The sequence below is a fragment of the Cebidichthys violaceus genome, unplaced genomic scaffold, assembly GCF_023349555.1.
Source record: "Cebidichthys violaceus isolate CVI_PGR_0920_01 unplaced genomic scaffold, fCebVio1.0.p SCAF_2, whole genome shotgun sequence".
Classification (NCBI taxonomy): Eukaryota; Metazoa; Chordata; class Actinopteri; order Perciformes; family Stichaeidae; genus Cebidichthys; species Cebidichthys violaceus.
In genome coordinates, this window is record NW_027176372.1 from 10,406,189 (window position 1) to 10,423,449 (window position 17,261).

General features: G+C 41.6%; 1 protein-coding gene across 4 annotated transcripts in view; it reads left to right on the plus strand.

Moving 5' to 3' along the window:
- Positions 1-17,261, plus strand: part of si:ch211-26b3.4 (connector enhancer of kinase suppressor of ras 2) — a 57,271-nt gene that overhangs the window by 2,467 nt on the left and 37,543 nt on the right. For all 4 annotated transcript variants that reach the window (XM_068714344.1, XM_068714346.1, XM_068714347.1 and 1 more), the window contains exon 2: positions 10,468-10,631. In XM_068714344.1, the coding sequence (XP_068570445.1) occupies positions 10,468-10,631 (164 nt within the window). The remainder of the gene's footprint in view (positions 1-10,467; positions 10,632-17,261) is intronic.

Below are 17,261 nucleotides of genomic sequence, written 5' to 3' on the forward strand. Positions count from 1 at the left end.
CTCTGATTATAGCAACAAAGCAGCTGTAGCTGAATTGTGTGTACTATTTTTATTATAGTCTTGTTATTTTGGGGGGCATTTAATGCCTCCACTATGCAGCACCAGTATAGAGATGCAACAAAGGTCCCCAGCAGGACCTAAACTGGGGATCAACCATGAGAGGGGCCCCTGAATTGTGTGTACCAACAAAAACTCAAAATATCATGAATATAACGTACAGAAAGTAAGAATCTTTTCACAGTTTTTCACTAGCTTGAGGGCGGGAAATGCTTTAATGAAATTAAAGTTATCCAGTGGAAATCTTCTTCAAACATTGCAGATGAGTTGTTTGTAAGATATTTGCAGCAATACCAACATTTCATTATGTATATGATTTGTTTTAATCTGTAAAGATTGTAGCCACAGGCCGATCTTAAACATTCCTTGTTTTTAATTTGATAACATTTCAGAAAAATCCCTTTTACCATATTCGTACATGACTGGACAGGTTATGCACGTCTTTAAAAGAGTACGTATCTTAGCATGTTTTTCTTGATGTTGGTCAGTGTACTAAAAAACCACACACCCAAAAATTCTCAATTACAATTAAAAGTCCTGCATTTTACAAAATAGACTAACATCAAAAGAACGTACTGACATGCCTCAAATATATATGTATATATATATACGTATATATATATATATATATATATATATATATATATATATGTATATGTAATATTACTGATGCATTACTAGTATCTAATGAAGTTAAATCTATGAAATTATGTTTTACAAGATAATTACAGGTTTGTATGTAAAATATTGGTCTGCAAAGTAACTAGCTGTCAGACAAATGTTCTGGAGTAAGATAAAATAAATATATTTCTATAAAATGTAATGGAGTAGAAGAAATAAGTCATGTGAATAAATAAATAATACTTAAACTCAGCACAAATTCCTCAAAATTCTACTTAAGCACAGGCCTTACATAAATACGTGTCTTCCCTTGTCAGTGAGGCTTTCCCTCATATGGACCCTTCCACCTTTGAAAAAGAACATTTGCATTTATAGTTGGCCTTGTGGGGTCATAAGAGATAGTTTGAATTGTAAAGTAATTACCAAGTTCTGTGACCAGCTGTCATCAGATGGACACCATGGACACTTTTTAAGACTCCATCCTTCCCCTGCACAGAGGAAAAGGTAAAAAAAAGAAAGAAGAGAAGCTTTATCCAGGTCTCGTGGTTCACTCCTGTCATATGAAAGAATATGAGACGGGATACTCTGCGATCCTATGGAGAAACCTGACACAGCTCTCTCCACCGGGCCGAGCAGCGGTTTATCGTGTCTCTCAGAGAAGGACTCCTCCAGCAGCAGAACACTGGTGAGCCTCACAGAAAGATGACTCATCAGCGTTTGTTTTGATTTGAACACCCACACTGGAGGAGTTTCCTCTATGTGTGTGTGTGTGTGTGTGTGTGTGTGTGTGTGTGAGGGGGTATGCATCTACAGGGGTGTGTGTGCAGACGCAACTGATTTGTAAATGAATGACGCGTAGAGATCTGTGCTTTAACGTGTTAGGCAACAAAGAAAAAATAAATAAACCGGACTTCTCCTCATCCTCTCGGTGCTGCGTGCACCTTATCAGATCACCCTGTGCCTTCAGCGCGCGCACGGTACCGGCAGCCCGCTGATGCGTGCATGTGACGGGAAAATGAACACGGCAGCCCACTTTTCCTGCAGTGATCCCTCTTTTCCTCTTTGCGTGCCGATGTATTGGAACCCAAAAATAAAATCTAAAAATAAAGGTGACGTGTGACATTTCAGCCAGCGCAGAATGACTGAGATGTATGAATTTAGATGGAAGTCAACGTAGCGGGGGGGTACGACATGTTTTGCTCCTCTGTTTAAGGAATCCTCTTGATGTTATTTGGCCCTTTGAGTGTCCAAAGGGGTGGGGGGAAGGGGGGGGGGGGTGCATGTTTACTACCATTCCATACTGTGTAATTTAGTCTCCCGCTGACATGGTGAAGAAGTCTGTGTTGGAAAACACGCTTCCCCTGGCTCCGACTGTGTGCTTGTTGTAGTTTCAGCTGCATTAAAGATTAAAAAGCGTGCCTTATTAGGACACACACACACACACACACACACACACACACACACACACACACACGCATGCAAACACACACACACACACACACACACACACACACACACACACACACACACACACACACACACACACACACACACACACACGCATGCAAACACACAAATAGAGGACACTCCTCCAGTCGTCGATTTTCACACACAAAAAGAAATGCAGAGATGCTGCATATGGATGCACATATACAGGCGCTCAAAGGAATGCACATGCTCACTGGAATATATGGTATACGTGTATGTATGTGTGTGGGCACTGACATGCATGCATAGACTCCACAAACTCTGGAGCAGCGGTTTTAAGTGGGGCATCCGTAGTCATGGAAACCAGATCTGATCGTGTCGGAGTCACAGCACATGTCATAAGATGGGGGATCCAGCAACGCACGTAGATGCCCAACATCTACATCCTGGATGCCTTGAACACTTACGCATAGTGATGTGAATATACATGCCACACTCCACACACACACACACACACACACACACACACACACACACACACACACACACACACACACACACACACACACAAGCTTCCTCTCCTGTTTTATGGCCCTGAGCAGAGAAAGAGAGAGCAGGGACACACATTCAGAAATGGGGATGTGCGAAGCAAAATGAAAGAAAGGCTGAGGAGCCTAAGATGGGGGAGGAACCGAGGGACTGTGCAAGGGGAAGGGTGGGCATGACGGAGAAAGGGGGGGGGGGGGCACAGAGGCGGTGGAAGAGCGGTGCAGAGAATGGGAGGATGCAGTGGGCATCATATCAAAGCACCCGCTCTATCCGGGCGCTCGGACAGAGGGGCCTGTGTGTATGTGTGTGTGTGTGTGTGTGTGTGTTCTCGTATGTGTTTTACTGGGTGGATTTTGCACCTGTTGTTCCGGGGGGGCTGCAGTTTTACGACCACATATATTAACTTGGTGCAAAGTTTCCCAACCTTGGGGGTCGGGACCCCACATGAGATCGCACGATGCAGCAGACGAGGGCCACTGGGGATTTTTCTAAAAATGTCCCCAAATGTGTGAAAATTCAAATTGACGTGACAACTTAATTGCTAGGTTTACAAGCCAGCGCATGTTGTTAAACCCTGACTTAAAAGATTAGACTAGATTTTAAGCTGTCATCCTTTTATAGTTGCCGGGAAGTTAACAGTTTATTTCAGCTTAGCTGTCAACATCACTGCAAAGCTAGTTTGTCTGTTTAAGCTCAGACCAACAGCTTGTTCTAACACAATGCCTCAGAATCATGAAATAAATTACTTTATGGCATCATGGCTCTTGAGGTGTTTATAATACACTACATGGCACTAATAGCAAATATTGAGTTAAGTATTAACCACAACAACCTAGCGAAGTGTGTGCACACATACTGTACTCGTAACACATTGACCAATCACACTGCTCGCAGCCAAAGGAATATGCATATTTCATTCTTAAACCTGCATTAGCGTATCTTTCGGCCACTTTGGGGCAATGTTGTAAACAACACCGTTAACATATTATCAGCTTTATAAAGTTATAGCATACTTTAGCAAACATATGTTTATCCGGATATCCAGCAGCAACATTGTCATTTATTCTGAGTGGTGTATTAACTCATCTTTTTGCTTTGTTTTTCTCTCCACCAACGTCTGGGAAAAATATTCGGTGTATCTTTCGCAGCTGAATGCTACACTTTTCTTCCCCAGCTAGGCGCTAACTTTGTCTGTCAGCTGTTTGGTGCTGCATGGGCAGGTAGTGTTCAGTAGGCTCACCTGAGCCTTTTTTAGTTTGTTTTTGTGTGGAAACTGCTGCCTGATGTGTTTGGGAAATGTCGCAGATGAGAGCCATGATAGTGGATCGAAACGGCAAAGTTGCGTCTGTAAAAACCGAAACAATGAGCTGAACGTTATCCATAGAACTGAGGGGAACGTGTGTCGAGTGATAATTGTCCGTGGGTTCGACCCCTTTTACTTAACACGCCATCATTTGATCCCTCGTTGATTCAAAAATATTTAGCGGAACAGCTTTAATGTCAACATGTGACATTAAAGTATGCTTCCTTGACGCTCTCTCTTGATAGGTAAAGCTAAAGTTCATGCTAACATGTTACTTCTGCTGGGGTCAGGGTCACTTCAGATTCTCTGAGGTCGGTTAGATCCTCAGAGTTGAGCTCTGCCTCTGAACTCCTCGCAGCTTTGCCAGTTGACCCTGTTTCCTGTCCTCGTGTTCCTTCAGATTGCCTCTTGACACCTCCTTGCGAGCAGGATTTCGGCGAGAAGGAGGCTGTGGCGCACTTGAAAGCCTGTATACCGGGGAGCGAAAATGCCACGGCCTTAAGAATATTCTGTCATGATGTGATAAATATTTCACAGTAGGAATATTTTTAGTGAGCTTTGGGCCTTTTCTTCCCACTCACTGGACCACTTACTCCAGCTGAAGGCATGCAGATTTCTTTTTGGGGGGGGTGCAAGGCGACGGGACAGGAGTCATAGCTGCCTGCTGTCGCTCTTAGCACAGGCTTTACTCTGACCTAAACCAGCCCCCCCCCCCCAAAAAAAAGCACAGATTTAATTTCAGTTGATGTTAATGCAAAGTAACTGCTCTTTTCTATTGTGGAACACATACAGTATATAGGCTACAGTGTGTGTGTGTGTGTGTGTGTGTGTGTGTGTGTGTGTGTGTGTGCTCCTTAGCCTAGCATCAGTGCAGGGACCTGAGGGGCAGCAACTGCTGATCCCTCACTTCTGCTCGGAGGCCTCTCTCTCTCGCTCCGGTTGCCTGGCAACCCTCGTGTCTTCCGAAGGGGAGGCGTTTATTTTGCTCAGGAAAGAGGGAAAGATTGGAGGGAATTGCATGAAATGTGGATGAAGCTGTCAACATGCGATGCTCGCTCAAGCCTCGGCACACTGGGATTTGCTGACGGTCGGCGGGGCCATGGGATTTCTTCAGTGTTTCTTAAAGAGATGTTTCAGGTCTGCTAACAGACGTATTTGTGTACCTCATCGTATGGGCGCAAAACAAAAGAAACAATAAAGATCTTGCTCTATGGTAAAGTTTAACAGCATTTAAGATATAAAGCATAGACTCAAGTTACAGAATCTGAATCTTTTTGATTGACTGATTTTGATTTGTTAAAAACACAACAACTCTACACTGACTATTCCTTTCAAAAATTGAATTTGGCAGGTTTTCAGCAATTTGTAACAAAAATCGAAGGCAGCTTAATTTCTTTACTTTGACATTGTCCTTGAACGAAAATTCAAACTATTATGGACCGTCCCTAGCCACATGACTATTGCTTAACGTTAAAAATATCTGGTGAGATAGTTAAAGCTGAAAGCCCCTGAAAACTTGGTTTCAAATCCAAAGTACTTCTATCTAACGTGACATGTTCATGTATCAACGATCAACGATCGATGCTCCTGTTATCAATCGAGGGGTCAACACTCGAAGACTTCATGGGGACTGTGCTGGTGCCGTTTGATCAGACTTGATTGAGAGTGGCCCGGCAACATTAGCAAACATCAAACCAATGGCATCAGATTTGGATTCAAATGTTGCTGAATTCTGATTGGTGGATGAAAAAAGATGACTCTGCTCATTCCCAAATGAGTCCCGTCCAATGGAAACTAGTGACAAGAGCAAAGACAAAAATACAAATACAGGAATCTCTTAAGTGAAGCAACCAAAAATAGTTATGACACTGATGTGTATTCATGCAGGATCCCTTAACTCGCAATGAAAAGCAACACGAGAGAGAGTAGTTCCAGACTTTAGATAGAGCCGGCACTTATTAGTAAATGTCCTGAAAAAGGCTCTCATTCAGCTCAAGTGAAAAATCCCTGTGTCGCAGCAGAATTTAGGAGGTTGTGAGTACCTGCTGCATGCAGTAATCTTATTATCTCTATCAGACTGTGGGAAGAAGAAAAAAAAGCAGACTGTTGACAACTGACAAATGTGTGTTGGGACGAGCTATTCAAAGTGATGGATGTGTGAGATATGCCGCCGATGCCCTGGCTCAGCAAATACTGCTCAATATTTAGTTCCTGAACGGCAGCAGGAAAGGCATTATTTACAGGAAACGCATTAGTGTGGCCTGCCACCGCCGCCGAGCAGCGCCACGCTGTAGTGGCTCGGTGGAAGCCCGTTTTCAGCTATCTCTGGCTAAGCTGTGATGAAATATCTTATTCCAAAGTCAGCAGCGCTCCCAGGGGAAACTATCAGCAGCTTACGACTTGATTACACAGAGAGACACTTCCGACATTACTCATGCAAAATTACTTTTTTGTTTGTTTCGGCTGCACGCAGACTAGGACTCCTACTACACTACATCAGTTTTTTATGTTCCCTGCAGTTACTGTGAATGTGAGTAGGCACTAGGCACTTGGGAGGCAGAGAAGGGTATTTCTTGTTGTTTGGTGCAGGTTTTGACTGATCACATCTACATAATTAAATGTCATTAACTGACTTGCGAGGTGTAGTGCTGACTAACCTGACGCCCATATGTGTTGGTTAGTGTGTGTGTGTGTGTGTGTGTGTGTGTGTGTTTGTGTGTGTGTGCGCAGCATGAGCAGCATGTGCTATTTCCAGCTGGCATATGAACTCAGCAGATGAACCCAGATCAGCTGTTTGGCCTCTAGGGGAGGCATTCTGACTCATCTGATTGGCTAGCAGCTGTGTGTCACAATGTGTATGCACATGTGTGATTGCATGCCTGTTTGTGTCCGTGCGCAGCTCGCATATATACTCGTGCAAGTGTATGCGCTGTGATTCGTTGGAAACAGCAAATGCCAGCATACCTTTAAGAGAACGGCACAAAAGATGCACCGCTGTCAACTCGGCAGGCCATTCATCTGTGTGTGTGTGTGTGTGTGTGTGTGTTGCAGAAGTAGGACACAGCTATGGTAGGGGGGCTTTCCCAGATGTAACAGAGGTACTCAGCCTGGACTTCTTTGATTCTTTATTCATCACCTCTTTATATAATTCATACTAACTGTAGGTGTAGAGAGGGGCTAAAAAAAAAAAGGGGGGGGGGGGCAACTATTAATGATTAGACACCAGGAAGAGGACTGAAGTCACGAGCAGGATAAGAAGTGTCATACTGTTCATTCTCCCTGCAGATAATCTTAAACGCGCACTTAAGATATTGCAATGGCATCATTTTGGAATTATGGTCAGATATTGCATTCGCATGACGACATAACGTGCCACAACGTACGACATGGCTGCTATTAAAAAGCGCTCCCCCGTCGCTCCCCCGTCTGCCTCTCCCAGAGGGAGAGGCAGACGGGGGAGGACATGTGAGAGCGGCAGAGGAAATGAGAAGCGTGTATTGGTTTGGTTGAAGAGGCTCACCTCCATTAAGTGTGGACATAAAGATTCTAATTCTGAGAAATGGCCACTACCGTTTTTTGGCTCTCCTCTCGCGTGGTGTGGGGGGTCAGGAGTCACACATTCAGAAGTCCTATCATTAGCTGCAGTCTTTCTCTCTGTTCGGCCTCCATGTTCCTTGCATGGCTGTCTCTGGATTTAAAGCTGCTGGCTAGCTAAAGAATTCTGAACGGTCAGCCCACTTTTTCCAACACTGGTGATGATTTATTAGACCACTCTAGACTATTTTCCCCACTGTAATAAACATTTTGCACTGAAAGCAGAGACAAACAGCTAATTTGAATATAATGCTGGAATGTAGCAGTGCACTTAGTCTTAGTGAAGAATTTGTCACCGAGAGGATTCTTGTGGAAACAAACAAACATGCAGAACTGTATTGAAATTAATTATCACTTTTTTTAGTCTGAATAAAGACGAGAAACTGGATATGAGCAGCAATTCAAAGAGATTTCTACAGCAAAACAGAAAAGTTAACATGTGATCACATGATAACTGTCCACATAAAAGAGCACAAATTAACATGTGCAAGTCAGATTTTTTCCAAATGGCACATGTGGTGGAGAGTGATTTAGTGCATTTACTCAATTATTGCACTTAAGTACATTTTTGAGGTTATTGTACTTTACTTGAGTACTTCTACTGTACATCTCAGAGAAAAGTATTGCACTTTTTACTCCACTGCATTTATTTCACAGCTATAATTATTACTGTTACTTTTCAGATTCATATTTTACATTTACAATCATGATGACCACATAAAATACAAAACGTTGTTTGAGATTAGACCAGTGGACATGTTCGGCTTGTCAGTGTCTAGTTGGGGCCCCTTGTCGCATTTCATATGTCTGTGAGTAATTTCCCTTTTAAAATTTAGTAGAGGTAGAACTAACTGTAATTTCATAATATAAACAAAGAACAGAGAAAAGTAAAAGAAAATATTTCAGATTTGTGTCCAGTAGAACGTTGTTTTTTCTCCTTTCCATTAAATCATTAATCATCTCACGACCCCTCCGATTAATCTTGTGGTCCTTTGGACGGGGCCCTGTCCTTATGTTTAGGAACCTTTCCTTCCTGTGAAACTAGCTCCACCTAAAAACCAATGCAAATAACTGAAATCAAAACACCAGCGTCGTTACTCAAGTAAAAGTAGCAATGTCACAAGGACGAAATACTCATAAGTGTTGCAATGAAACTATTACTTAAGTAAACATATCATTCGCAAAATATTTTTAAAAAGTCAAAAGTAAAAGTATTCAACGCAGGAAAATGCCCTATTTATAGAGTTTGTAAAATCTGCCAAGTAACTAGTAACTATATCTGTCAATGTAGTGGAGTAAAAAGTACAGCTTCTCTTTGAATTGCAGTGGAGTCGTAGAAAGCAGAGAGCACGTGAAATTAAAACACAGTACAAGTACCTCAAATTTGTACGTGAGTACAGTGCTTGAGTAAATACTCAGCTAACATTCCACCACTTGTTAATATTGAAGCAGTTTTTATTTTAAGACATTTTGAATTTCTTTACAAGATAACAACAAATTACATGTGCACAAACAAGTCATCACATGTACCTACTTGATTTCACATGTTTCCACTGATTTCATGCACAAACTTGAGGTCGCAACAGCCGTGAAACACACACTAACATGTGTGATATGAGGGGTTTGTCCATGGGGAATGTATTCCAGGAAACAATTTCCACTTGTGGCTCTCCAAAGCGGAGCCTCTTACAGACGTGTTAGAGTCACGATTGCTCTTCTGTGCTGCATGTAACGCGATTGTTTGTCCGTGTCACTCGGAGCAACAGCAGGGCTTACGTTTCGTCTGTGATGTCCCATGGCCCACCGAGAGCAAGATGCCTCCTGCTCATCCTTTTGTGGCGACTGTGTGTGTGTGTGTGTGTGTGTGTGTGTGTGTGGCAACTGTGTTAAGGTGCTACCACACTGTCAGCATTGCCTCCCTTGGGCATCAATGTTTTTCCTCACAGCTCCACTCTTCTTTAACAACATGCCTCCGCAGAGGCGTCGAGACCCCCGAATAACAGCAGCAGTCCTAATTGTATTTGTGTGATTGCGTTCACAGTGTGCGGCATTTGTGTGCTGCAGTAGTTCCACTTGTGTGTGTGTGTGTGTGTGTGTGTGTGTGTGTGTGTGGATTCCTCTTGTGGTTTTTGTTGCTCTGTGTGTGCTCATTGTGGAGCGGGCTTGTTCATTAGGTCTGTAGGGAGGTGTGCTTTCTGCTGACTTTGTTTGGTTCAAAGCCTGAGGCTCACACTGATCAATACTATAGCGGACCCACCGCGTCCATGTGCGGCTGATTGGCTCTCTGCGTGGCAGGCGGCCACGGCTTAACAACGGAAAGTCATACGTCGATATGTTGCTCACATCTCTCCGGGTATATTTTGGACACACCCTTAATCACTCAGAATGTAAATGGTTGAAAGTCAGTACTTCTGCCTTACCCTGAAAACACACAAAAAATGCATAGCTTTTCATTCTTTTGCATGTCAAAAAAGCATGGTGTTCAATCATTGGAAAGCCAAACCAACAGATATGTGTTTTGTAGGTGAGAGAAAGTTGCCAATAAAGCATTGATGAAATTCCTGGCTTTAGGCTGCTGTTTAGCTTTTGTTTTTATTTGGCAGACTTTTCGCATTGACTTTCTGTGTGTGTGTGTACTCACGCCTTTAATTCTGTGTTGCAGCTATGTGAACCAGGATTCAGTGTACAACATAACAGACAAGAACTAAAATTTGTATTCAAGTCTGTAATCAATATTTCCTACTTTCTTTAAAATATGTTTGTCTCCAGAGGGGCAGAAAAATCTCTGAAAACACTAACTAGACCAGTTAGAATATTTTGTCCTTTTTGGTTGAGGCTGACCGGCAGGCTCTTTATTGTATACAGTACTATGCATCAGCACTGGCTAATCCATGTCCGTCTGTGTCTCTCCTCAGGTCTGGATGACTGTCTCCAGCAGTACGTGAAGAGTTTCGAGCGGGAGCAGATGGGGGGAGAGCAGCTGCTGCACATCACCCATCAGGAGCTGGAGGAGCTGGGTGTCACCAGAATAGGACATCAGGAGCTCATCCTGGAAGCTGTCGACCTCCTCTGTGCCCTGGTCAGTCAGCCAGCCCCGGTTACTGACACTGTTTCTCTCAGTCGTTTACACTTTAGAGGGTGTGATATATATATATAGGCCTAGACGCACCGCCGCAGGTCTTGAATGTGTGTGTTATTAAGTGTTTGAGTGTATCATAGTGTCCAGAAATATACTGCATTGATATGAGACGACTGAGAGCCAAAACTATGGAGCCCAATAACTGACTAATAAACAAAAGGTGGTAAAAGGTAATCACGCAAGTCAAAAACAGAACCGAATACATTAATTAATAGCCTAAAACTTAGCTAAGTAGCATTAGCTTGCTAACTTTGTCAGCTAAAATGCTTTACTGCTACAGTAGGTGACACTGCAGCAGCATACACTACACCATATGGGTGGTTAAAAATGAGCTTTAATATTGGACGTTAGCTTCAGTCAGGTAGCTAGCTGAAAAGGCTGGTGCTCAGTATGTTAAGCAACACTGTTAGCTAATGCGTGTTTTCAGTTTAACTCGCTATCCACACAGTTGTTTCGATTACTTCGCTAATGTTTGACACTAGTGAAATAAGAATAACCCCTTTAAAATGTTAATTAATTTTATCAGATGAGTGGCGGCGAATACAAAAAATTAAACATTCTCTTTTTTATCTACAGATTGGAAGGTAAGGAAAAGCGTTATATTTCTTTTCACACTTTTTTAATTTCAGTGTAATTTATTTATTTAAGCAGCTACCTTTTTGATTCATCTTATAATCTCAAAACAAAGGTTTTGGGGCTCCAAATAAACTCTGGTGGTTTCGATTGTCATACATGCCATAAAAATATTTTGGTGTTAATACCCAGAACAATCACTCTCTAACATGTACATTATCCAATACCCACTACTAAATTGTGTAAATTTATTGTCCTGTTAGAAACCGCTTACTAACTTAATGAGCCTTTTTCTCTTCAATAACTCTTTTATTGAGTGAAATTGTGAGCGATCCCAAAGAACAAAATAACAGTGGGGAAGTAAACAACACAGAGAAAAAACTAAAAACTGCATGTTGCTAGTTAGCATGTTCCTGGCTGGTTCGAGTGTTAGCACTTAGCTTGCCAGCTACAGCTAATTTAAGTCAAGCCAATTCTGTTTGCATTGTTATGATTAGTAACTTTCAAGTTTGCCAGAATTACTTTAACACCAATTTAGGGTAAGTTCATGTAACACCTGAAGAAATTCTCACAGGTAGAGAGATTTATATATTTGTCGTTGTATACTCCCCCATACCAGTTATTGATATTGGCTAAAGAAATGGCTAGAAAAATCCCCCGTCATTTGCTGCTTTGTGTGTACTGCCTCGGTCACTGCTGACTGTATGTGCAGTGGCCCTGCTCAGGATTAGGGAATTAGGGGGAATTAGGTGCTACTCTCCCAGAGAGAGAAAGAGGCAGAGACGAAGGGAGAGTGAGAGGGAAAGAGAGAAGCAGAGGAGGAGAGAGAGTATGTAGAAAGAGTATGCAGGATGCACCTTATCTCCCAGGCACACATGGCTGGATTAGTTTGGGCTGTTTGAATTTGTGCCTGCGTGTATGTGTGTGTGTGTGTGTGTGTGTATGTGTGTGTGCACTCGCATGCTTGTGTGTGCACGCTAATCAGCATCTCTTCTCATTCAGACGTTCCAGCCTGGGAACGAGCAGCTATCACCACATGTCCTGAAACTGGACACACACCACACGCAAATAGTGATGCCAGGTAGACAAGATGCATCACTAAACCTACTGCTGTGTGCAGCTTTAAAAAGATAATTCCAGTTTATCACAACTTGGCTCTTACTTTTTGTAATTCTAGCTATCATTCCTATCAAATAAAATAATGGCCTCACTAAGGTAATTGTTGCGATCTGGGGAAGAAACTTTGACCGACACTATCGTTGGAAAGTTTGGAAGCACCTGTTATATTGATTTTCTTCTTCTTTCCTTCAACAATGGCTATTCTAACAGAAACAAAAATAGAACAGTTCAGGCACCAAATATATTTTATTTACATTTAAATTAGTTTTGGCCCCAAAAGAAGAAGAATTAAATGATTCAAACGTACATTTAGTCGATGTCCATGAAGTGTTGGAACCATGTTTCCCCCAAATACTCTTCGATATTGAATTTGTTTTCCAGTTCAGAAAAGTGTAAGTGACCCTAGATCCTTATTGAACGACAAACGGTGCAATTGGGCTCTAAATATTGTGGTTCAAACTGTGGTTTATCAGTCCATAAGCTAATATTCCTTGATCCAATTCCAACAGCCCTAACCGCATAGCCCAACCTTATCTATCTTTTGTGACAGCAACATGTTGCCTGTTAATTACAGCTTGTTATAGGCTCCATTTTTGTGAAACACTTGACACTGAAACAGGAAGCTGTTTCTATTTACATCTGCACTCATTGTGATGCTAAGCTTCCAGTTTCTTTTGCCAACGACTGGAGATTTCTTCTATTCTTAATCATCTTATGCTCAGAGGGATCTTTGTCTCTTTCTGTCCTTGCAGGCAGTCTGGTTGAACCAATCTTCTGCATTTTGTTCTCCATGTACAAAACGTGACTTTTACAGCAGACCCTTCATATGAAATAACACATATTTGTTAAGAGGTCTTTCTACAACAAATACACAGTAGTCCTCTCAGCCACCCGACTGGACACCGTCAACCTTTTGTTGCAGGCAATTCCAAACTTTTGACCGGTAGTGTATTTTCGTGTGTAAAGAGGGATTGTTACAGGGATTTTGGCCAAGCTCTCTTGTGGTTTAGATAATCTGTCTAAACTGTTGGCAGGTTTACAACTTCTCTGTTAATGCCATTGCTCATTTCTTGCCCTGTTTGACGTTGTTGCAGCAAAGTTGCAGTGTTTTCCAAGAATCTCCGCAACTACTTTGTTCAGTAAAATGTTTTCATAATCAATAGAAATGAATGACAAAACTAAAGTTGTAATAAATCAAAATGATCCTTTAAGATAGCCAAGGGAAAGCGATTCTCACCTGACCTCCTACCTCTCATTAGATGTGCTCTCCAGGTAACAAAGGGACGAAGCTCTGTATAGTATACCTGTAGACACCGTGAATATTTGGATAATAAAGGACGATTCACTGTCGTCAGCTATATAATCCATCATAAGGGAAGCGAAACCCTGTTCCCCTGGCTCAACCGTTATGACTTCCTGGTCTTTCCGCATTAAAAAAAAGGGGAGCTTCTGTGGCCCCGGATCAATGCAAGTTTCAAGCGCTGACTGAGCTTTCAGTCTCGCTGTAAATGTGGAAAAATCCCTTCTTTTATGCCTATGCAATCGAGTTTTGCCCCACAGCATCTATGCTAAGTAGGTTTGGGTGCAGTGAATTTTCTGCGAGATGTGCTGGGAAGTGGGCATTTCATTTTAGAATGAAATGACTGTTCACCTCAAAATCTGAATTAAAAGAAACACCGGTGTCATTGTATTGAAGTTACATTCAAATGTGTGGAAACTGAGCTGAAGTTAAAATTAAACAGCTGTTTTAATTAAGCTGTTTAATTTAAATGTAACTCAGATCCAAAATATAGCCGAGGGCCGTAAATATACCTTTTCTTTCTCAAGTTGTTATTCAATATCAGCTATAGCATCCAGGCCACAGTTTCGCACAGAATTATTGATTATTGCTGTAGCCCAGTCTATTAATTACATTTATAGGCAAATAAATAAATGATTCAGCAACAGATAGTTTAGTTTTAATATGTTTAGAGTTAATTTACATTGTTTAAATACAGCTTATAGTAAATGTAACAGCTTATAGCAGCAAACTGCTGGTCGAGAAACATTTGTTTTCGAAATGAAGTTAATTGCAGCTCAAGCAGTTTAGTAGTTATACACATAATATTAGAGTCTTCATGCTTTAAGTTACTTTGAGATGTTTTATGTTTATATTTTATTTATCCATGTATTTTCAATTTAGTTTTATTTCAGCCATTCTGTATTTGATTTGATCTTGATACTGATCAACTTGAGGTGAATGAGTAACGTAAAGAGGCCCTGTTTGTTTGTACTTTCTCAGTTAAAAATAAAAAGAGAAAAGAAGTAGCGTGCTTAGTTTTCTACCAAACCATAAAGAGGCTCATACGGTCCATGGTAATTTCTTTATTTGTATTATACGTTAATAAGCTATGAGCCCAATCAAAACGGTGTTTGGGCAGCATGTAAAGGAGACCCCGTAGAGTGCATTGTCAAGAAGTGGTAGAGAGACGTTGGATGCTTATCTGGTGCTAAGCATGACGTTACCGCGCGGACATTGTCAAAGCTGAGAATATAGCTGAAGCCGGGAGCTTCTATGCCTTCCCCCAAAAGCCCAAGCTCTTATCACGCTCATTCCGAGTTAGTTTTAGCACTGAATTAGCTTACAACATCAAAATACAGCAACAATTCTATTATACAGTTATCTATCAGGATTTAAGAGTTTTCATTTAATCTGACATTTATATGTTTAAACTTGAAAGACAAGCCGTGCAAGTAGACGGGATGTTCTGCCTCTCTACCAAAACATCTTACAAACAACTTCAGTCTCTGGAACCTTAAATGATCTTGGTATAATCCATAATAATAATTAGGTAGCTTTTCTATCTTTGGAGATATGTCCCACTTCTGCTTTTGTTCTGAGAAAGTGATTCATGTCGTCATCTCCTCCTGTAACTCTTTCACACGGATGAGTCAGCGTTCCATGTTGGTTCCTTTTCAGTGCCACCCTGTGTGACTCCAAACTGATTTAAAAATCCTGCTGGTCACGTGAACGTTACTGAATGGTTGGCCATAATTTATATCTAGTCATTTTTATCTTCATTTAATTAGACAGGATTCCTCAGATGTCCCATCTAGGAAATCTTAAATGAACGTTATATTTGGGTTTGACCCTAGAGTCTGTGAAGGAGCATCCCCCATTATCATCTGACCTCTCCGCTCATCCACTTGTATCATATTCCCCTTGTTTGATTTACATGTATGTATGTAATTTACATGCATGCATGTTTGTCTCTGAGGGATTTTAGCCTTAGTGTTCTCGCAGGTGAAGGACGAACTGATTTGAATTTGGTGGTCAAAGGTCACTGTGACCTCACAAAACACGTTTTTGAAAACTCAAGAATTCATATGCTGTTATGTCAATTTCACACAAATGGCTTGAAGGATAAAATGATGAGGTGATTACATTTTGGACAGACGTAATGTAAACAGTAAACAGAAACCTGACTGGTTGACAGAGAAATACAACCGCCAGGTGGTAATTGTAATTTTAAATGATTTTTTGTCACCTTACTTGATGGTCTTGTGCAGTAATTGTTTTGTCGTCTATTTGTTTTTGCTCAGGGGTAACACACTCTGAATTATAACGCTTTGTTTTGAAACAGTCCCATAAAAAGAAAAAGGTTATTACAAACAAATCAAACCGTGTCCAGCTTCATAATTTGTAATCTGTTTTCAAGCTGCTGAACACCTCGCTTGTTTTATAATTTCAGCCCCTCAGTTGAACTTGAAAGTCAAGTTTATTTATAAAGCACATTTGATATGACAGGCGTAGACACAATGTGACCATACATGACAAAAATCACTGGTTTCTTTTTTAATCAAATTGCAGAAAATTGTAGCTGGACTTGTTTTGGGTAAACCTGCAATAAAAATCAAAAATTCACTTGTTAAACAAAACTCAACTGCCACGAGTTGAGCAGCAAAGCCAGATCTTCCAAGCTGAGAGCAACACACAGACACACACACACACACACACACACACACACACACACACACACACACACACACACACACACACACACGCTACACTTTGGTGTGAGAATATACAGTACATTGTTGACTTATCAATGCTTTACTTTGGAAAAGAAAATTATTTAAAGCTGTCAAGTCTCCCATTTTGCCCAATCATTTCATATACAGCGCTTGATTCTAAGGAACAACAATGGTAGAAATAATCAGCATGGAGGAGAGGCCACTCCACACATGGTTGCTATGGCAACCACATTGACATGAAGGTGGAGGGAAGGGGATGGGATGGGGAGGGGGGGGGGGCTTGCTTAATGGCATTGCCCTCTTACTGTATTGATTTGACACACACACACACACACACACACACACACACACACACACACACACACACACACACACACACACACACAGACAGGCACACAAATGCACACACTGCTCAAATTATTCTCTCTCTCTCTCTCTCTCTCTCTTCCTCCGCACACACACACACACACACACACACACACACACACACACACACACACACACACACACACACACATTCCACACACATTCAGACTGTCGACACAGGGCATTATTCCCCCTGCTTCATCTCAGCACTATGTCCCCTGGAGAGAGAGACACACACAGCTTTAGATCGAATCATAGGACAGGCTAATTACAGCTGTGCAAACATGTGTGCTTCAAGTTCATGTATACATCTACATTCTCACAGAACACAGAAGATTATACAGAACGCAGTGTATGTATGACCCAGTTTCAGTGAGATGCATAGCTGGGTGCTCTCTCCTCCGCTCTCTCTCTCTCTCTTTCTCTCTCTCTCTCTCTCTCTCTCTCTGTCTCTTGCTCTGCTGCCACAGTGAAACCCTCTCTCCTTTGTAGTCACTG